At 55.4% G+C, this 20441-nt stretch overlaps 7 protein-coding genes across 7 annotated transcripts; 4 read left to right on the top strand and 3 right to left on the bottom strand.

Moving 5' to 3' along the window:
* Nucleotides 1–930: 930 nt before the first annotated feature.
* GMORB2_6265 (Chromosome segregation ATPase) lies at nt 931–3926 on the bottom strand (the record flags this gene model as incomplete). Its single annotated transcript, XM_035468235.1, has 2 exons — nt 931–3229; nt 3328–3926. The coding sequence occupies 2 exons, from the start codon at nt 3924–3926 to the stop codon at nt 931–933; spliced, it is 2898 nt and encodes a 965-aa protein (XP_035322216.1).
* Nucleotides 3927–5751: 1825 nt separating this feature from the next.
* Nucleotides 5752–8591, bottom strand: GMORB2_6266 (nucleolar protein 14; the record flags this gene model as incomplete). The annotated part of the gene is made up of 2 exons (XM_035468236.1): nt 5752–8223; nt 8307–8591. 2 exons carry the CDS (start codon nt 8589–8591, stop codon nt 5752–5754), a joined length of 2757 nt encoding a protein of 918 aa, XP_035322217.1.
* Nucleotides 8592–8975: 384 nt separating this feature from the next.
* On the top strand, nt 8976–10031 carry GMORB2_6267 (Conserved hypothetical, protein; the record flags this gene model as incomplete). The annotated part of the gene is made up of 2 exons (XM_035468237.1): nt 8976–9348; nt 9412–10031. The coding sequence occupies 2 exons, from the start codon at nt 8976–8978 to the stop codon at nt 10029–10031; spliced, it is 993 nt and encodes a 330-aa protein (XP_035322218.1).
* Nucleotides 10032–10835: 804 nt separating this feature from the next.
* GMORB2_6268 (G patch) lies at nt 10836–11873 on the top strand (the record flags this gene model as incomplete). Its single annotated transcript, XM_035468238.1, has 1 exon — nt 10836–11873. One exon carries the CDS (start codon nt 10836–10838, stop codon nt 11871–11873), a length of 1038 nt encoding a protein of 345 aa, XP_035322219.1.
* Nucleotides 11874–12939: 1066 nt separating this feature from the next.
* On the top strand, nt 12940–13864 carry GMORB2_6269 (uncharacterized protein; the record flags this gene model as incomplete). The annotated part of the gene is made up of 2 exons (XM_035468239.1): nt 12940–13293; nt 13841–13864. The coding sequence occupies 2 exons, from the start codon at nt 12940–12942 to the stop codon at nt 13862–13864; spliced, it is 378 nt and encodes a 125-aa protein (XP_035322220.1).
* A 390-nt stretch (nt 13865–14254) lies between these two features.
* On the bottom strand, nt 14255–15703 carry GMORB2_6270 (DnaJ domain; the record flags this gene model as incomplete). The annotated part of the gene is made up of 2 exons (XM_035468240.1): nt 14255–15525; nt 15631–15703. The coding sequence occupies 2 exons, from the start codon at nt 15701–15703 to the stop codon at nt 14255–14257; spliced, it is 1344 nt and encodes a 447-aa protein (XP_035322221.1).
* Nucleotides 15704–18745: 3042 nt separating this feature from the next.
* On the top strand, nt 18746–19825 carry GMORB2_6271 (uncharacterized protein; the record flags this gene model as incomplete). Its single annotated transcript, XM_035468241.1, has 1 exon — nt 18746–19825. One exon carries the CDS (start codon nt 18746–18748, stop codon nt 19823–19825), a length of 1080 nt encoding a protein of 359 aa, XP_035322222.1.
* Nucleotides 19826–20441: the final 616 nt, after the last annotated feature.

Consider the following 20441-nt stretch of genomic DNA (forward strand, 5'->3'; position numbering starts at 1 on the left):
CGTCATCCTGCCCTCGGCCAAAGTACTGCCCTAACAGATTCGGCATTAGATCAGCCTTGGCCCGGGTCCCTCCATTGGGCCCTGATAATATCCTTGGAAAACAAGGACTGTGCGTTTTTGCCCTTTCTGTTCTAGTAAACACAACATAATACGGCATCTCCTTTTCTAATTTATCTTTTTATCTTCTCTCATAAATCTTTTTTTATCTTCATCGTTCTTAACGTCCGGTTTACCTGTACGGTGACCTGTGCTCCATACTTTAGAAGCCGACGAATCGTCTGACTGAATACGAAGTTTGCGTACCATTAGCAACCCCGTAACATTACTCCGTACTCCGTACTGAGGATACTGCTAGTCAAGTCCGGTGGAAACCTCGGTGTGTGTGCGTCTTTGCTTCTCACCAGCATGACGTCTTACCTGCCGCCGGACAGTCATGGAGCGACACACCGCCTGGGCAGAATGTGTGATGCGGTACCACTTTTCATGCTTCACTCCATTACTGACTTATTCGATTATAGGTTCTATTTCCAAATAGCTCACTGGAAAATTATACAGTAATTAACAGCCTCATACTTCATCTACAACCTGAAGAAAATTACATCTGCTCTTTCACCTCTTCTCAAAGAGCATGAAAAAGGAGCATAATAACAAAAAGAGTATAGAAAAAGAAGAGAAGAAATTATAGAAAGAAGAAAGTGCCAAGCCATATGGTATCTTGATATAGAGCAGACAGACACTCAAAGAAGAAGAAGAGGAAATAATATGGCGATAACATCACGCCCCGGAGTGCTTTTTCTGTTGTTTCCTTTTGTGTTTGCTCCCTTTTTTGATGAAAGAAATGTGAAGAGGGGGGAAAGGGGGAGGGGGTCCATCCAAAGAAGAAGAAAGAAAGTAGACAACGTATGAAAAAGGGATAGAATAGGACGAAACTCAGAAAGCATCCTCAAAAGGGCAATCCACACTATCGTGCCCATCACGCTCACAAACGGCACACCACTTCTCCGGGTCCACGATGCCGCTCTCTTTGCCTGCCACGGGACCCGAGTCCGTAGGATTGGGCAGGTCCTTGGGCGCCGCCGGGGCTGAGGGCGCAGCACCGCTTCCTATGTTGGGGTTCCGGACGGCCTTGAAGGGCGACAGCGGCGCCGGGTGGGCGCTGTCGTCTATGCCACCCGCCAGCCGGAGGTTGTCGTGAGACGGGATGGTGGGCAGGGTCTGCTTGTGCGGGCCGCCGCTGGTACCGGCAGCGGCCGGCTTAGACGACGCCGACGACGTGTTGCCGCCCTCGGGGCCGAACATGTTGGTGCACGTGAGGATATCGTGCCCGGGAGCCTCGCAGATCTCACACCACAGCGTGCTGTTCTCCGTGGCGTTGGAGTGCGCGTCGCTCTCGATCGTCGTGTCCAGCGTCGTGCCGCGGCGGTGGTGTCCCGGCATGAGGCCGAGGCCGGCGTTGGCACCGCCGTCGCCGCCGCCACTGCCGTTGGCGGCAGCGGCGGGGGCCGAGGGGACGGGCGTGGGAGGCTCATCGGCCGACCACGTGTCCGGGGACTGTGTCAGGACAATCGTGTCGCGCGAGTCGCGGAGCGATGAGCGCTGGGCCTGCGTCTGGGCCTGCGTCTGGGCCTGCGTCTGGGCCTGCATCTCGGACTGGGGCTGGGACTGGGACTGGGAGCGCTGGTGCTGGTGCTGCGTGTTGCTGCCACCCCGGAGTTCGAGAAGCTCCTTCTCCAGCTTCTCCTCGCGCGACGTCTTCTCGTTCAAGATCGACTGTAGCTCCGCCACCTGCCTCTCCAGGTTGTCGCGGGCAATCTTATGCTCGATCACGTCGCCGGGGAGGAGGGAGCCGCGGCGATTGGCTGGCGGCTGACTGGTGCGGTTACCGGCGGCGCTGCTGTTGCGGTTGCCGGCGGCGCTGCTATTGCGGTTGCCGGCAGCGCTGCCCGTCGAGTCTCGGCTGAGTGAGTGGATGATGGCCTTGAGGCCCCTGATCTCATCCTCTTTCGACTCCAGTTCCTTGGACGCCGTCATCGAGATCCTGTTGCCGGGTCCGGTACCGGCACCGCCGCCAGTCTTCTCACGTTCCCGCAGAAGCTCGGTGCGCGTCCTCTCCACTTCGCCTCGGAGGAACTCGACCTCGCCGCGGGCCTCGGCCTCTCCCCTGCGGGCGTCCTCGAGGCCCTCCTCGAGCTCCTGGACCAGCTCCTCGAGCTGCTTGAGCTGGTTGGCGACCGAGTCGACGTCGAGGTTCCTCGACTCGAGCTCCCGTACGTCGGCTATGAGTTCCTCCATGCGCTTCTCGTAGACACGCTCCGTCTCGGTGCTGGCCATCTCGAGCGCGTCGATGGTGCTACGGAAGTCGGCGCGGTGCGCGTCAAACTCGGACGTCAGCATCGAGATCTTCTCATTCTTCTCGCGCAGAAGGGCCCGGAGCTGCACCGTGTCCTTGCCCTCCGTCTCGGCGGCCAGCGCAGTAGCCCCCGGGCCGTCAGCGCTCTCCATAAGGCTCTGGAGCTCTGTGAGGCTGGCCTCCATGTCAGCCAGCGCCGATGACTGATCCTTGAGCTGCCGCTCGCGGTCCTCGAGTTGAGCACGGAGCTGCTCCACCAGCTGGTCGTCGGTGGCCCCCGCCCGCGCAGTGTTCCGCGACGGCGACCGGTTCTGGGCGCGCGAGGGCGATCGCATCTGGTTGCGCAGCGACGCCACCGGCCCTAGGTTGCCATTGGCCTGGGCATGTGGCAGGGCTAGCATATGGGGGTCGTCGTCGAAGCCCAGAGCCGAGATGCTGCGCGCAGGCATGCTAGGCTTGCGATCCACCGACCTCTTGTTGGGGTCGCCGGCAGTCCCGCGTACGCTCTGGGCGAAGCGGCTGGCAGTCGGGCTGGCATGACGGCCAGGTGTCTTGGCCGGCGGGGGGGCACCGATCGAGGGTCGCGGCCCGGGGGTCATCTGCATGCGGCGCACGGGCGACTCCGAGCGAGGGACTGACAGTCTGCCACCGCTGGTGCCGGGGCGCTTGGGTCCGGGGCTGGATGTCCTGGCACCTGGACCGATGGAAGCGCTAAACTTGGGGAGACCAGGCGTGGGAGGGGTGAAGTTTGTCGAGTTCTGGGAGCCAGTGCGGAGGCCGGCGGTGCTGAGAGTGGCCGGGTAGGGGGATTGCTTGAGGGCCTTGGCGAGGGGCAGGAAGATGCCGGCCCCAGGAATGGATGTGGTAAAGTAGGAGATGCTGAGAGGTGGGGGTTGTCAGTATGACGTCTGCCGAAGATGTACGGAAGAACGAGATGTGCCCTGGAGACATGATAGACAAGGGGATGAGGAGCTCACCCGTCAACATCGCCGCTATTCTTCCCACGCATGGCAAACTCGGCATCGAGCTCAACACCGGCAAAGGTGCCCTTCTTGCCCTGGACTGGACCGACGAAGCGTACGACTCCAAACATGTTCCCGGGGACATCGACAGTGTCGCCGACAGTGACTGGGTCGACGGAGAGGGAGGGGGGCGCACGCCCTGGCGTGAGGGGAGCCATGACGGCAGAGGTTCCGTCTGGGCTGCAAGCCGTGAGGTCGTTTAAAATGGTAAAGTCGGAAGGTGAGGGGAGAGGGGGGACATTGGATATATTCTTGTCGCTGGGCAGAGGCGGCGCCGTCTCACTCAACACGGCGAGGGACGGCTTTCGCGACAGACCTCTACCACTGTTATGACTGCCTGTGTTGTTATTCCTATGATTACCGGCAGCGGCACCCCTAAGATTGGATAGGGAGCGTGGCTGAGACGTGTAGGCCGCGGAGAGGTTTGGCGCCGAGGCCGGAGAGGCCAAGGGTCTTCGTAGGGATCGATTGCCAGGTCCGGCCTTGAGAGTGGTGGTGGTGACGGACGAAGAAGAAGGAGAAGATGTTGTCACGGCAGCAACAGAAGAAGCCATCATCTTTTTTCTGGCGTCTAGGGGGTGTTCGAGCCCGAACCAGGGGCCAGGGGCTCTAGCGGTGGGTGTTAGGGGGGGGGACCTAGGTAGAGTGAGGGAGAGACCTGAGCCACTAGATTGGGTGTGCTTGAGCAGTTCTCCAGTAGTAGGTAGCGGGAGTGCTGATTGGGGACTAGGGATCCTGTCCGAATAAGGTGCTCGAGGAATAGCAAGACAGCGCTGTCTTGGAGCGGGTAGGACGCTGGAGTCCACTGGACGGGACACCCGTTTTAGTGGGTGTTCAATACGTTGTGTTGGGGATATGAGGTTTTAGCAGGGGATTCCTCTGGTCTTGAGCTCTTGTCACTGTCAGACTGTTTCCTCTCAGTTTTACATCATTTTGTTCCTGGTGTCAACTGACCGTTGTATCCCTTTTCTCCCCCCACAAGGGTCATCTTTTGATAAATTGGAAAAGTATAAACAGAGGAGAAATACAAAGAAGGAGAGAAAGAGAGAGGGAGAAACAGTGAGCGTAAAGAGCTGATATGATGATCGGTTCGTTTTGATATGATACTCGTTGGGCTCGTCGTCGTCGTATCGTCAGATCGTTCTGATGGGCGGCTAACACCCACTCTAGTCGTCGTACAAAGAGGCAGACAATAGCAACAGTAACCCAAGAGAGAAAAGACAAAAGTATAAGGAGACAATATCAGTAGATCGAAGTTGAAGATATCGGAGAGGAAGAAGAAAGAAAAAACAGAAATAAAATCTAGCTGAAAAAAGAGAAGAAAAAAACAGCATATGTGGGAACTAGAGGGAAGGGGGGGGGCTCGATGTTTTTATCTGCCTACCTGGGCCTCTGGGTACCTTGCATACACATTGCATCACAAGCAGTCTGTCAGCTTGCATATCTGCATCAAAGGTACTTAAACTCGTAGTATTCTACTCGATACACCTGCGCTGCGATGCAATACCGTACATACAAGTCTCTCTGTCTCCATGGAGATTTGACGCCGTCGTGGATTGTAAACATCGACCCAGCGTTAAACATGATACTTAGCTACGAGCACTGCAATCGTACTCCGTACAGGCACATCGAACTCGTCACCGCCTCTTGAGTACTCTGCCTCTTCGCCCTGCATACAACGTTTTGCAATTTATTATTACCTCCTCTGTAATCTGTACCTCGTCCCACATCTTCATTTCTCCTGTATCCTGTACCCGTATTGCAGAAGTTGCAGGAGAGCACTGCCCAGTAATAGATATTGTCACTCGTACTGCTGCAGATTCCGTTGCCACTAATCTGTCGTGATACTAGAGTAGTGTATTACTTGCTGGTGCCGTCTCAACCTCCCATGCTCCTTTCGTACAAAAGTGCCATCATGGAGACTAAGTATTATTGGCATCCTCGCCCTCCCCCTCTGTCGATTCCTTCCGACCCCAAGTGGCTGGAGTCCATTCATCGCGTGCATCCCCGCTCATTGTGATCCCTCCTCCCCGCAGGTTACATGCGTTCGGTTCAGACAAGAGCAGAATCCAGGGGCACTGTCTGTGGAGAAGAGCGAGGCATGGATGCTGACCGAGATGCTGTTACATGTATGTACTCCGTACCTGTATAGTAAGATACACAATCAACACACCCTTCCTGTTTTCTATCTCGGCATGCACAGCCATGTTTGACCAGGGAGAAACAATTTCTCCTCCCCCCCCCCCCCCCCTTTCATTTGGCAAGTGCAACAGGTTTGTCTTGTAGAATGAATATTTGCTCTCTTTTCTTGTTGTTGTAGTGATGCCGATTGACTCTTTTTTCCTCCCCGGGCCGTCACCCTGAATCCATGTGAAATGGCTATGACCTGTTCTTCCTCTTCCGGGCATTCCGCTCCCGCTCGTATTCGTTGGCCTCCCGACCCTCCTCGCTCTGTATCTCCGCCACGATCCTCTTGAACTTCTTCTCGTACGCCTCGTCCTTTGCCTTCTTGGCCTTGAGCTTCTCGCGCGCCATGAAGTGGGCGTCCTTGCGCAGCTCGCGCATCGCGCCCTTGCGCTCCTTCTTGTGCTCCGCCCGTAGCTTGGCCATCTCCGCCCTCTCCCGGTCCGGGTCGTAGTGCTTGTCCGGGTCGTACGTCTCCTCAAACTTGGGAACGAACGTCTTGATGGCCAGCGGTCGGTGGTGGTGCAGCTCCAGTGGTCGACGGGACAGGCTGGCCAGCCGCGTCATGCGCTCCAGCTTGGTCTGCAGCTTCTCCGCCACTTCGGCCGTCTGGCTGGGGAGCCGAGCCTTGCACTTCTTGCCCGTCACGTGCTTGACCACCGACAGGACCTGGCCAAAGGTCTCGACAAAGGCCTCCTTGCCTGTCCACGCGTCTGCAGCGACGTCAAGCACCTGAAGCGTCGTGTTCAGGATGGCTACCTTGGCCGATGCCGCGGCCTGCTCCTCTTGCGGCCCAGGCTGCACACAGTCGCCGAAGTTGAGTCGGCGAGGCGTCACCTTGGCCGCGGCCCCGTCAACCCGTAGAGCCTCGTCGGACCGGTGTTGGGGGAACTGCCCCAGCCCCTGTCCGGGCGCAGCCGGAGCCAGGGCACAGAGGGTGTTGAGGAGGAAGTTGATCACCTCGGGCACGTACCTCTTGGCGAGCTTCTGGTATTGCAGCGACAGCATTGAGAGGTACACACCCACGGCGTGATCGGCAAGCGTCTGCGGCACCGTTTGCCCTAGGTAGCGCGACATGACCAGCATGGACGGCGTCACTACCTGGTGGAAATGATCCGACGTGGGGAATATCGCGCCCACGGCCGTGAGGAGTACCAGGTCACCAGCTTCCAATGCCAGCGGTCTCTTGCTCTCCGTCTGACCCATGGCGTGTCGAAAGGCGTTGGAGATCTCGACGGGGAACATCTTGGATAGAGAGTGAATATGTCGGATGATGGCCTCAAGTACTGAAAACGAAGGCCAGACGTCGGCATCGTAATCGGCGTCGAACGGAGACGAGATGAAGTCGACGAGCGCCACCGTAAAGTTGCCTAAACGCTCCTTGTTCTTGCTGTCGAGTTTTGGGTGGTATAGGGCTCGGATTCGCTGCACGATTGTAGGCAGCGTGTCGACCGGGTATTTCTTTGCCAGCTCCTCGAACTCTTCCTTGGACTGGGGACACGAGAATGTGTAGGGGAGGCCGCTCTCGTCGCCTTCCTTTAGCGCCGACTCCTTTGCAGAGGAGTCCGCCTTGAAAACAGGGTTACGCGACTCCTCCTCGTTCAGTAGGCCCCTCGTAAACTCATCCTCCTCCTCAGCCTCCTCTGCAGAGTCTGATTCATCGTCCTCGGTCGATGCGACGTCGGCGTCGCTATCATCGGCGAGATCGAGGTCGGAGCCACTGGCCACCAAGTCGTCGTCGATGATGAAATCGTCTTCGTCGTCGAAGCCCAACTCGGTGGCCGTTGGCCTTGCCTTGATGCCGCTACCCAGGCCAAAGTCATCCTCCTCGTCCTCGTCCTGGCCATCCTGGCTGTCCGCAACCTTCTTAGCGCCCCGTTTGCCGCCATCCTCGTCGCCATCGCTGTCCGAGACAGACTCGCCCCTCATGCGCTTCTGACGCTTCTCCTCGAGTTCCTTGAGGCGCTTGGACTCGTCCTCTGCCTTCTCCTCCTCCGTCTTGGTACGGTCGGCTGGCTGTGCCCTCTTGTCCTGCGCCAGCTTCTTGACCTCGAGATCAAAGTTCTTCTCGAAGGCGTCACGGGCGACACCACCGATCGTGGTCACGTTCTGGTTCTCAGACGCATCGGGGCGCTTGGATTTGTTCTGCCTCAGTAAAAATTGCAGATCTGGTAGTTCCTGGTCGAGTTCGGCGCGCAGGTCCTCGTCGTCATCCTTGGCCTGCTGCCTCTCGTACTTGTGCGCCTTGGACTTGGCAATAACCTCCTCCATGACCTCCTTCTTCGTCTTTTTGCGCTCGGGCTCGTCGTTTCCAGGCTCAATGGTGCCATCGGCAATCATGGCGCGGACCCTCTTGAGGCGCTGCTGACCCCGCTCGGACGCGTCGCTGTCTTCAGCCTCAAGATCCTCCTCGAAGTCGTCCACCGGCATCTCGTCAAATGTCAGGGATTTTCCCCCGTGGGTCAACCCTTCGAAACCACCGTCCTCACCGTCGTCCTCCAAATCGAACATGGAGTTCTTTTTATGGCTCCTCATCTTCCCGCGAGCGAATCGCTCCAGCATCTTCTCCTCGGGCGTCATGGTGGGGTCGTTTTCACCAAATCGCTGATCGATGATGCCTCCGACCTTGTGGCGGTGTTGCATGTCGAGGAGCAATGTTTGACGGCGCTATTCAACAAGAGAGTCTGTAAGCCTTGGGTTTCCAAACAATCTAGAGTAGAGCGTATGCCAAACAAGGAGATCTCCGTTACCTTTTCCTCGGCGGCCGCCTTGGCCTCTCCCGGTCGCCCCTTGATGGAACTGGTGGTAGGCCGGTTGCTTGTCACCTCGAACTTTGGAGTTTTAGCATGCTTGAGGTCGAAGGGGTTGAACTGCTCGCGAATGCCCTCCATCACGGCACCTCTGTGCATGCGCCGGTCTTGTCGTGCCTTGTCATCTTGGGCGATGCGCTTCTTCTGTTTCTTGGATTGTTGGGGGCCAACAATCCCCTGTTCCCTCAAAGACGCCTTGAGGCGCTTGAGCTGTGATCCGGCCATGGCGGCGGGCTTTTGACCGTCGGTTGTCTGCGGTTTTTGTTGGGTTGAAGAGTTGGCAGGTCTTGATTCGAGTTGCTTTGGCCGTTCGCCTCTGAATTTTCCCGCCAGAAAAAAATCTTTATCGATAAGAAGGTCCGGATTCATAATGCCATACACCATAAGAATGTGGGACCACACTACATACAGTGTGATTAATCCTACCATTTGTCCTTTGCTCGCATTTTAAATGGACAAATGGCGCTAATCCACGTTATGAAGTGTGACGACGGCCGCCGGTAGCTCCTACTTTTATTACAGTGGACAGACAGAAATTCACCAACAAGGGGACAGAGGATGTTCACTCTTCATCTTCATTAGACAACTCCTCGCTTCTAAATTGGCACCATGGTATTATTGTCTGGTCTCTCATCACTCGCCCGAGATGAGAGGGTCATACTAGTCGGCATCGGCCTGGCCACGTTTGGCATCGTGAGCACCATGATGGCGGCCCTTACCATCATCCGCGACGATACTACACTACCGCCATCGCAGCCCAAGGCGCGTTACATCACACAGGAGACAGAGGACTCTCTTGAGGTGGAAACGCTCGAGAGGCTCGTAGATCATCCGAGCTACTCCATCCGCGACGTTTCCATCAAGATCCTCTGTGACCGGGCCATCAACGACCCCGAAGTCATACAGACGTTGCTGTATGGCGTCACGCGCCCCGACTACGATGAACGGATGCGATCGTTACGGGCGCTTGCCCTTCTGACAAGTACGCAATATTATTCTCGCTCACCTTCCTTTCTTCTACTTCCATCTCTAACTACTTGCACAGGTTTCGATGAGTTGTCTATTCTCCATCGACCTCAGACATACTCCGCTCTCGTGAGGTCTCTCGAGCTGAGCCTTGATGATGTTCCACGGCCTAAACTGGATGACCCCCACTGGGACGAGTACTACCTCCGGGACGTAGCCGAGAGGTTCTGCCTCATGTTCCTCCTAGATCTACTGAACAAGAACGACGCCGGTCTGCTCGTCAAGGCCAAGTTTGTCGAGAAGTGGCTAGCCAAGCAGGACTGGGGCGACAGCCCAGCAGAGAGGCGAAAGCTGTTCTCGGAGTACATGGATCATAAGAACAACAGAATTGTTCACATCGTGGGCCGGATCAGACACACCAAGGGCGGTCTCAAGGCACTTCAGAAGGAAGGGCTGATGGACGCAAGCCGCGCTAGGCGCCAGCGACAGGAACTTCCAGATGTCATCATGGAGCTGGAACCCGTGATCCTGCGGGAATCAGTCGAGGTACTGGAGTCGCTGGTCCCTCGGACACGTGAGCAGTCAGTAGAGGAGCAAAGACTTCGCCGCCAACACCGCGAAGCCATGGTCCTGAATGACGGAACGCGACCGTTTGGACGGGAGGACATAATCGAACGAGACCATGACACCATTGACTAGTAGCTTCTATGGACGTTGGATGTCACCAACATACAAGACTGTTGCAGCAACGAAGCAAAAGAACAAGTGCAGTCAACGGTCCCCCTCCCCCAAACCAGATCTAGGCATGGTCAGCACAAACTTAAACACGACCAGAAAGCACAGCTGATCCCTGAGGCATATAGCAAAAGCTCTCGGTCACGATACCCAGCATGTCTTGGGCATAAGGGGGTCTCGATAATCCTGTAATGGAGACGCAAGGTTATGATTCCTGGTATCATGTATACTAGAAGGCGTTGCGGCGTAGCGATATACTCAGGCCGGTCTTTGTACGCTTGGCGACCGGGTGGTCCTACAATAACTAGGTTCACCTGGTCCTCTCTCAGTGAGGCAAATGATTCTTTTATCATCAGCATTGTATTGTATCGAAACGTATCGTAATCAAATGTGGTATAAATACTTATTCTGCCATACGTTCCCTCCACTTTCTCCAGTGTGATGTACGCAATCAATATTATATGGACAGTATCAACCATACGTAGTGAGGCGTCGTTGATGGGGGTCGATGATGCGTCTGAGAGCGACCCACCGACAGTGTTGCTGCTGCTGCTACTGCTGCTACTGGGCTTTTCAGTGGCGACATGACAAGCTGTCACTCACAAGCATCGATCTACCTGTACATATATACCTGTGACGTACAATTACTCAAATACACGCCAACAATCGATCAAACCGTGGTTTTCTTCCATCACGGTTAGAACACTCTCATTATCGCAGACCATTTCCCCCAAGCGGGCCTCCCCTACGGCCGTCCCAGCTCAGAAGATGAGCTCAGCACAAGCCAAGGGTGCAAACGCCCCAGACGATGACGAAGAAGACGACTACATGAACATGAGCTTCGCAGAGCCGGAGCCCACAAAGGAGACATCCATCCAGCGGATACAAAGACTGAAGCGAGAGTCCCGGGCCCGCGGGATGATCAAGTCCAAGGCGGAGCGTGAGGCGGACGAGGCGGCAGCACGGGAGAAGGCGCTGTCGACATCGTTGCTCGACGACCCGCGGGCCAAGAAGAGCAAAGGTCTGGCCATGATGGCCAAGATGGGCTTCTCGGGGGGCTCTCTGGGCGCTCAGAAGCCTTCGGTTGAGCAAGGCCGGACGGAGCCCATCCACGTGAACATCAAGGAGGACAGGGGAGGCATAGGGCTCGACAGCGAGAGGAAGCGCAAGATGCGCGAGGCGGCGGAGGAGCAGGAATCGTCCGGCGGCATCAAGGTGGCCAAGATCGACCCGCTGGAGTACCGGGATCGCGTGAGGCGAGAGCGCGAGGAGGCAAGGCACGAGAAGCAGTTTTACGCGGCGCAGAGGATGGCAGAGCGTCTAGACGACAAGCAGGACTCGCAGGACTCTGAAGATCATTCGGATGACGACGACGACAACGAGAAGAAAGAAGGGGAGGAGAAGAAGAAGGAGAAGCGCCGGCCCTTGGACTCGCGGCCGCTGAAGTCGATACCCGTCATATATCGGGGCCTTGTACGCCACCGCGCCGAGCAGGAGCGCGAACGACGCATGAGGCGTGACCTGGAGCAGTCGCTCTCGCGGCTGCCCACATACGACGACGATGACGAGGACAACGACGACAAGAGGGCCCTAGGGAAGGACAGGGTCGTCTATGTCGAGACGGAGGAGCTCGAGGACGAGGATGAGGAGCTGGACGAGTTCAACGCGCTGAGCTTCGCAGAGAGGCTAGGCAGGGTGCTGGACTATCTGCGTTCTAGTCACCAGTACTGCTTCTGGTGTAAGGCTGGATATCCTGATGGAGAGATGGATGGCTGTCCGGGCTTGACGGAGGAGGATCACGATTGATACAGGCTTCCAGGGCGGGCATGGCTTCCTTAGTCACGTATACCTAGTACGAGTACTTTCACTAGTTGTTCCTCTCTTAGATGAAACGGGCGGTTAGCAATATAAAAAAGGTTACCTCTTCTCGCAGCGTAAGGAGGAATATTATGGGAAGAAAAGGACATCGGAAAATAGCCCAAGGGTGCGATGCGTCGGTGGGCACTGAAAGGCAGCCTAGTCAAGGCCATGTCAGTTCTACACGATCAAAAAGGTCTGGTCAGGGTACTAAGTATACAGATTACAGGTACTCTGGAGATGGCAGTACATCTAAACAATCCAGTCAGAATGCTAGTGGTAATAGTATCACTCTTGTGTTATACCTGATGGAAAATATTCACGTCTACTACAGTAATAGAAAAGGTCATGGGGGCCAGATTGTAGCCGGCACAGGTCAATATTTGGTTAGAATCGGACGCATCAACGAGTCAGACTCTCCACGCAACCAAGTTTCGTTCCTGTTCGCCCAAACACCCCAGTCTCTTTTCCCGCCCTGCCCTTGCTACTCCTAGCCACACACACACATACACATACGAGTACTCCGTATACACTATTACTTGACACGAACCCCTGACCTGACAACAAAATGTACATCCAAAGAATATAAGACGAAAATCCTTCCATGTGACAAAAGAACTATATATATACATACATATATATATATAAAGACACAATGGATCACATCATCATTCTTCGTCGACAGGAACCCTAGCCAAATCGTTGCTCCCTCCCATCCTCCTCGACCGTCGCGAACCCGTCACGAAAGTAACAAAAGAACACAACCGGAGTGAGGCCTCCGTCAAGAGCCCACAACATCCCCCTCCAACCCCCCCCTCCCCCCGGCGCGGCACGCGAGATCGAGAAGGAGGGATCTCTCATCCTTTTAGGGAAAAGAAGGAGATTGCCACGGGAGGTAGAATCAGAGAGAGAGAGAGAGAGAGAGAGAGAGAGAGAGAGAGAAATGGACAATCAAGGTACAGCTCCTCGTGATGGTCCCAGCAAGGGCGTCTGGGTGACAAAGCTGGTTCTGCGCATGGCCGCGGCCGTCAGTGGCATCATCCTCATCGCCCTCACGGGCGCCCTGACGTCCAAGTACCTGACCAAGGCGTCGTACTATTACAGCACGCCGCCCGTGCTTGTCCTGGCGCCCCAGGCGGGCATAGCGTTCGTGTGGGCCATGGTCGACGGCGCCTGCCTGGCCTTCCGGAGGAATCACGAGGGCGTTCATCCCGGCCTAGTCGTGGTCCTCGACCTGCTCCTCTGGCTGGGCCTCATTGCGGGAACTATCCTGTTCAGCTTCATGCACTACGTCTCCGACCCCTATTACTCGGATGACTACTACGACTTTGACGCAGACGACTATGATGAGCTCAGCTGGGTGCACGATGTTGGCAGCGCCGTCTTGGCATTCTGCTGTCTCTCTGTGTATGTCTTCCCCCCCCCTCTCTTCTCTTTTACTCCTTCCCTTCCTTTTCCTTTCTCAATCGTCATCTCCTCTGACATCTGGCATCTGACCTCTTCTCACAGCGTCCTTCACTTCACCCTCTTCATCTTCGCTTGCATCCAGGTCTCCCGTCGCAACCGTCCCCCCCGGATAGTCTACTACGCGGCTCCGATGCCCATGCAGTACCCCATGTACTCCTACCAGCAGCAGCAGAATCCGTATCATCCCCATCCGTACCATCCTCATCAGCAGCACCAGCACCAGCAACCAATGTACGGGTACCCCTCTCCGCAACAGCAACAGCCCGTCTTCATCCCCGCCGGCCAGGTCCCACCTCCAGGATGGATACCCGTCGCATATCCGCCGCCGCCGCCGCCGCCGCCGCCGCCGCCGCAGCAGCAGCAGCAGCAGCAGCAGCATGAACAGCAGGCTGCCGAGAATAATACCCACGGAATTTCTCCTCCAACATCACATTCGCCCCCTTCCCTAGCTCCACGGGAACCTTCTCCGGTAGATGTGCCGCAGCCAGCAAGAGCAGACCCGGGACCGAGTGGGACGGCAAACTAACATGCATCTTTGTACATCTTGTATATATATACCCCCATATCAGTCATCCCATCATAACAGCGAAATGAAATAATAACGATTTTTTTTTAAAAACCATATCGTATGTATAATATATGCTGGACACCAGCTGTGCATTGCAACAAGCAGCAACCCAACTTTTTCCGCCATGTTGTTTTCTTTTGTCTATCCACAATAGCGCCCGATACTCCTCCATGCTACCATCCTACAAACTTGTCCCAACCCATGTCGGAACTGCCGATTCTCCTAATAATGCCCCGTTGATTGTTTTCATGCTCTCCCTCCCCCTGTCGAAAAGTAGCGTGTGGAAAGGCAGGGTTTACCTCTTCTTGCCCTTCCTCTTGTTGGGCTTGCCACCCTGCTGCGCACCGCTCGTCTTGGCCTTGTTGAGCGAGTCGGTGCTCTTATCGAGAATCTCAAAGTCGGAGCTGGCAGAGTCAGAGCCAGGGCTACGCTGTCCTCCCTCCTGCTGCTCGGCCTCCTGCTCGGCCTCGTCCACGACAATGCCTTCGACAGTATCAGAGCTGGCGCCGGAGCTGAAGAGACGACCAAAGGTCGAGCGGACGGCCCACATGGGGACGCGGACAATGGCGGTGTCGGCAAGGGTGGGTCGAGGGAGCTCGTTGGTCTTGTGTGGTCTTTGGTCAGTCTGGGTGTCTTTGGATACGATGGAGGTAGGGAGGAGTGAGAGATTAGAACAGTGTAGGTGGAAACTCACGTCAAGCAGGAATTCGTTGGTGTTGCCCTCGTCGTCCTGGTCCTCAAGGTAGACGTTGCCCAGGGAGTCGACGACGAGGATCTTTCCGTTCTCAGCGACGACCCTCTTGCGGGCGACCTGGGTGCCGGGGGCAGGAGGGGCGAGCTTGGCGGCCTTGCGCGTCTTCTTGCGGCCGTCGTCGCGCTTAGTCTCCTTCTCCTGCATGCGCCTCTGCCTCCTGTTCATGGGCTGGGCGGGGGTGTTCTCATTGTCATTGTCGCCATCAGCAGCGGCGGGGGGGGTGGTGGGTTCGGGCTCCTCGGCGATGCCGGGGATCATGCCGCTGCCCCAGGCAGAGTCGCGGGCGAACTTGATGTAGCGGTCGACGAACTCGGACTGGCGCCTCCAGCTCATGTACAGGACGAGGTAGTGGATGGCGCCGCCGCAGAGGAGGACGACACCGGCGACGGCGGTGCCCAGACCCGGGCGGTACCGGTTGTAGTAGTAGTCGGTGCCCTTCCAGAGGGGAAACCCGTTAGCGAGGAAGTAGTCGTAGCGGTCGCGCTCCGGGCTGCGGAGGATGTTGGCGATGAGCGAGAGGCGGGCCTGGGCCTCGGAGGCCTTCTTGACCGCAGCGTTGATCGCGGCCTGCGACGGCTTCTTCTTCTTGGCCGCGGCCGCGTCGTCACCCGCACCGGCGGCGGCGTTCTTAGCGTCCTTGAGCATCGACTGCTTCACCTTGTCCGGGTGGAGGGATCGGGATCGCAGACGATAGGCCTTTGTGATTTCGTCGTGCGACGCGGACCGGCCAACGCCGAGGATGTCGTAGAACGTGGACGAAGGGTCGGACTCGTGAGCCGTGATTTCATCGCGGATGCGAAAGATTTCACGGTCTGTATTGGGAAAAGACAGGGCAACCGGTCAGTAAACACCGAGGCATGGGCGGGAGCAGTTGATTAGGCGGTAATATCGCCAGTCAATAGCACTATTCACATTACCTTCTTTGCTCCATGCTGCCGTCAACGGACTCAGGAGAGCCAACAGACCAATGGAGAGGTACGAGACCTTCATGGTTGCCACCTTTTGGGCTTCCTTCTTAAACAAGGGCGAATGAATGAACGAAAGGGAGAGGAGGGGGTGGATGGAAGAAAGAAGGGAGCAAGAAAAAAAACAAAAGAAATGGAAGCCCAATAGGTAAAGGATGATCCTTCTTGGTGCTAATAGAAACAACCACTGTGACTGGGCAGCCAATGCTGTATCAATCTTGGGACAGCTCAGAGGCCAGATTTGCAGTTATTAGGGGACTTTTTTTTCCGCCTCTCCGTATATTTCTTTCCTTGACAACTGACAACGGGGTCCTATGGGGAGAGAGCAAAGAGGGTCCCCCTCATGTCGATTTTGGAAGGCAGAGCGCTGTAAAGGGAGAGTCTTTTGACCCTATAAATTCTACTCAGAGGGCGCACGGGCACTCTCCATATCCAGTAGCTAGTAGCTAGTAGGTACGAAGGGTGGTAGTTATAGTGCGTGCTATAGCAAGTGGCTGGGCCATGACTTCCATATGACGAGCGGTTGTGTATGTACAGAGTGAATCGGTTGGTACCATGATGGAATCGATCGCAGTAATCTGTACAGTGACACTAGTAACGTGATGGTTCGAAGAATGTCGGAACATGAATATTAGTCAATACCTGGGGATACCACTACAGGCATTATTGAGAGAGGAATGGAGGATGATGGAGAGCAGGTTGGAACGGCTAATACCTATATGTACCTGATATACTCACATGAAAATCAGCAAACAGAAAGCAATTTGGCGCAGTGGAAGCGCGCCGGGCTCATAACCCGGAGGTCCTACGATCGAAACGTAGAATTGCTAGTTTCTTTCTTTTTTTTTTCAGTCTTTTGTGCTCCTTGATTAGTCATTGCTGTATCACATCACTGCACTCTCCCCACACCAACACCAGTCATTGGGTTTGAGTTTCTATGGGAGATATTATTCGTACAAATACGGACTACTATTATTCCGAATTGCTGCTAGTCCTCCATTGATCAGCATCTCGTACTCTGATAATGACTGATAGTCTCCTTCAGGCTTCATGGTTCAATGCTGTATAACCCACCCATTTGGCGTTGCTAGTGGTAGAATCGGCTGCTACCTGTACTACCAGGGCCAGTGTAATAGTGTAATGCTCCTGCTGGTATTATGACAGTCTACTGCTGTATGTCTCTCAAGTCATGCAGCCCAAGACGTTCTCTCTGCCACTGGTCACAGTGCATTCAAGTGAATACAACCAGCTCACTCCAATTATTACTCACAACAAATGTGCAACCCGCTTTGACGTTTCAACTCCTCACAAGAAAGTCACCTCTCATCAATACTCCATCAATTGTACGTCCGAGTCTTTTCCGGTGTACCGCCTAACCCGCCAACACTCTCCAGTCTTCTCTCACACACACACAAAAAAAATCCTTCAACGAATGCACATAAATTACCAAACGCACATAACAAAGTCAAAACCAGGGAAATAATGGCAACTAGAACCAGAAATTGATCAAGAATAAAACAAAAAGTCAAACGACATGACCAGTCAGTCACGGCGCTGGGCACACACACATGACTGCACATGTGGGCGATGACTCTCTATCTCTCTCGGTGACTCGGTACATTGAGGCTTCACAGCATCAAGAAGGATTCGGACTCGGCGGCCGTGGCAGCCTCGAATACGAGGCAGACAAAGCGTCACAGACGAGGCCAGAAGGGCAATCGAGCGACCGAGAATCGATCTGTTAATACTACAAAGATGACTGGTTGGCAGCAGTACATACTCGTACATGTGTGCGTGGGTCAAGAGTGTGCGTTTTGCGTGTGCGTTGGCCCCCCAGTTCATGCGCCTCACAACTCACTCACAGGAGAGCAGTCAGAGGGGCCTGCAGAACGGGCAGACGGACAGGCAAGAGACAGGAATATACATGTACCAGCTTCTTAGGTCCAGGGACGCAGAAGGGACCACCACCTCTGTTATTAGATGATTCCCGAGGACCGAGGACCCAGACGTATCACGTATGGATAGTACACACACACGCACGCACGCACACAACACCCCTGGCTCCGTTTGCCTGCCAAAGGCTGCCATCGCCTGCCACATGCACATTGATGGGTCCCTCCCCTTCGTCCACGGTTTCGCTCTGACTCTTTCTTTCACCCTATGATCTGTCCAACGGGCATCAGACCCCACGATCGGGAGAGGACGGTGGACCGGAGCAGACGAACTCGGAGTCGACGAGGCGTCGAGAGTCGAATACGGCAGCGCCCAGCAAGGACACAGAAGCCCCCATTACATATATATTGTGCTCCGTAGTAGCATAGGCCTTGCATTCTCACTAGTACGACATGATGGGCTGTGGGTTATGAAGGGGAGGGGAGGGGGGGGGAGGGGGCTTGTCGTAGAGGCCAATGGTTGTTGGACAGGAATTCCATCTGTGTGATCCCTGCTTTTGCCTATTCTTCCTCTCTGCTTGCTTTGCTTAGCTGCTGTCGGCAGTCCACTTTGGTCAAAACGCCAGCCACTCCAATTTTACGGTGAAGGACCGTGGACCCGAGCCCCGCCTCCTTGCTTTTGTGCGAGTGCAGGTTGATGCAGCTAAATGATTCTTTCTTGCATCTCTCGTCGATTCCATTTTTTTTCTCACCTCTCTTGATCTTTTCTTCGTTCTATAACAGCTCCCATATTTAGTTGTTTTTTTTCTCTCTATTCTCTTCCTCTTCTTCTTTTCATTCTATCTTGTTCAATTGAAACGGAGTATATTGCTCTTATCCACTTCCCCGTCAAAACTTCAATTTCACTCCGCTCCTCCTCCTATAAATACCCCTGCCCCCGTTTTCTCCTCCTTTTTGTTAACGAATAAAAGATTAAAACGACATATTATATCAATTCGCTCTGATATTGCCTCTTTTTGTTACCACTCAATTTTACGGAGCATATCCCCTTGTCCCTACCAACTTCAATTTACCTCAGAAAGTGACAGTGCGGGGAGGGGCACACGCAATTACATCGTAAACTATACAGCACAACGCCTACATACACAACACAAGACACAAAAGGCACGGACACAATGGGAAGCTTCCTAGATGCATTCGGGGACGGCGTCTCCGTCCACGACGGCGGCATCAGCCGGCCCAAGCGTCACCGCTCCCGCTCGCGCGTGTCCCACCGTCACCACAAGACCTCCACCACCAAGCGATCGCGTTCCCGCTCATCCTCTCGCGGCCGCAAGCGTGGTCTGACCTCGTCGACGTCCGGCCTGGGCGCCGGCCTGTCCTACCTCCTCGAGGACGACAAGGACAGCCACAAGCGGTACTCGAAGCACAACGCTTCCCGCGGGTCCCTCCTCGATACCTTCGGCCTCGGGAGCAGCGCGGGCGGAGGGCACCAGCACAACGACGGCGGCAACCACAAGCGCTACTCCAAGCACAGCAACGCCTCCCGCGGCTCCTTGCTGGACACGATCGGCCAGGGCCTCGGGTTCGGGGCCGGCGGTGACGACTCGAACCGGCTGGGCCACCACCACAACCAGAGCCGGTCGAGTTTCTTCGGACTTGGCTCGTCCCGGCCGTCGTACTATAAGCGGTCGTCGCGCCAGGGCTACGTTCACCGCGCGTACAAGCGCCTCAAGAAGCTGCTGCGTGACCTGGCCCGCTGGGCCAAGCGCCACCCCTGGAAGGTCTTCTTCATGGTCATCATGCCGCTCGTCACCGGCGGCGCCCTGACCGCCCTGCTCGCCCGCTTCGGCCTGCGCGTGCCCCGCTCCCTCGAGCGCCTCATCGGCGCCGCCTCAAAGGTCTACATGGGCAACCCGTCCGGCGCCTTCGGTGACGCCGTCCGCATCGCCGGCGATTTCTCCGGCTCGGGAGGGGGGGCATCCAGCAGCCGCCCCTCCGCCGCCGCCGCCGCCGCCGCCGCCCGCCCAGCCGCGGGGAGCATCGGGGGCTCGCTCCGCCGCGAGTACTACAACCCGCCGCCCGTCTCGGGCGCCTACGGCTCCGGCCCGGGCGGCTACGGGTACAGGAGCGCCTCGCCCATGTACTACAACGACCTCGCCTACGGGCAGTCGCGCGATACATACTCCGGTGGCGGCGGTGGATCCGGTGCCTGGGAGACGGCCGCCAATGGCATTGCCAAGTTGTTCATCTAGCTCTTCACCCCTGTTCCTTCCTGACCCTTCTTCTTTCTGTCTTCGTCCCCTCTTCAAATCCTTTTTTCTTGTCTTTGCTTTGTTTTTCCCGTAAGATCAGGTTTTTCATGCGCGACAAAAAGGGGAATGGTTTTGGATTTCTAGGTTAGAAAAAGCCAACTCGGGGTGTTACGGTGTTTTCCTTTCGCTGGCTCCTTCTTTTCTCAGTACTTTTCATTCTGTCGATTCCCCGTCATATCGAGAGACCCTTTCTTGTTCCCTCTCCAATTTCCAATTTTCCTTTGTATGTCTGCAGTCTATACACGTCCTCACTCTTTCAATTTCAGTCACGCCCCAGAACTACTAGTAACAGCTAGATTTTATACACAAATTTATTCACTGTATGGACACTACTTGTGACATTTCGCCTCGACATTTATTGCGCACCTACCTGTGTCTCGGCCCTTAGCAGGGATCCTCCTCGCTACGCTCGTTATTCAATTGAAAAAAAGTCAAGATACATCGTGGCAATTATCATTCAGTGGTCTAATGTAAGAGAAAAGCTGAAGTAGAGCCGACCAGATCGAAACATTGAAAAGGAAACAAGTGAGTGTAGAAATGAGAGAAACGAAAAGTT

The sequence above is a fragment of the Geosmithia morbida genome, assembly GCF_012550715.1.
Source record: "Geosmithia morbida isolate 1262 chromosome Unknown scaffold_5, whole genome shotgun sequence".
In the NCBI taxonomy this organism is placed as follows: Eukaryota; Fungi; Ascomycota; class Sordariomycetes; order Hypocreales; family Bionectriaceae; genus Geosmithia; species Geosmithia morbida.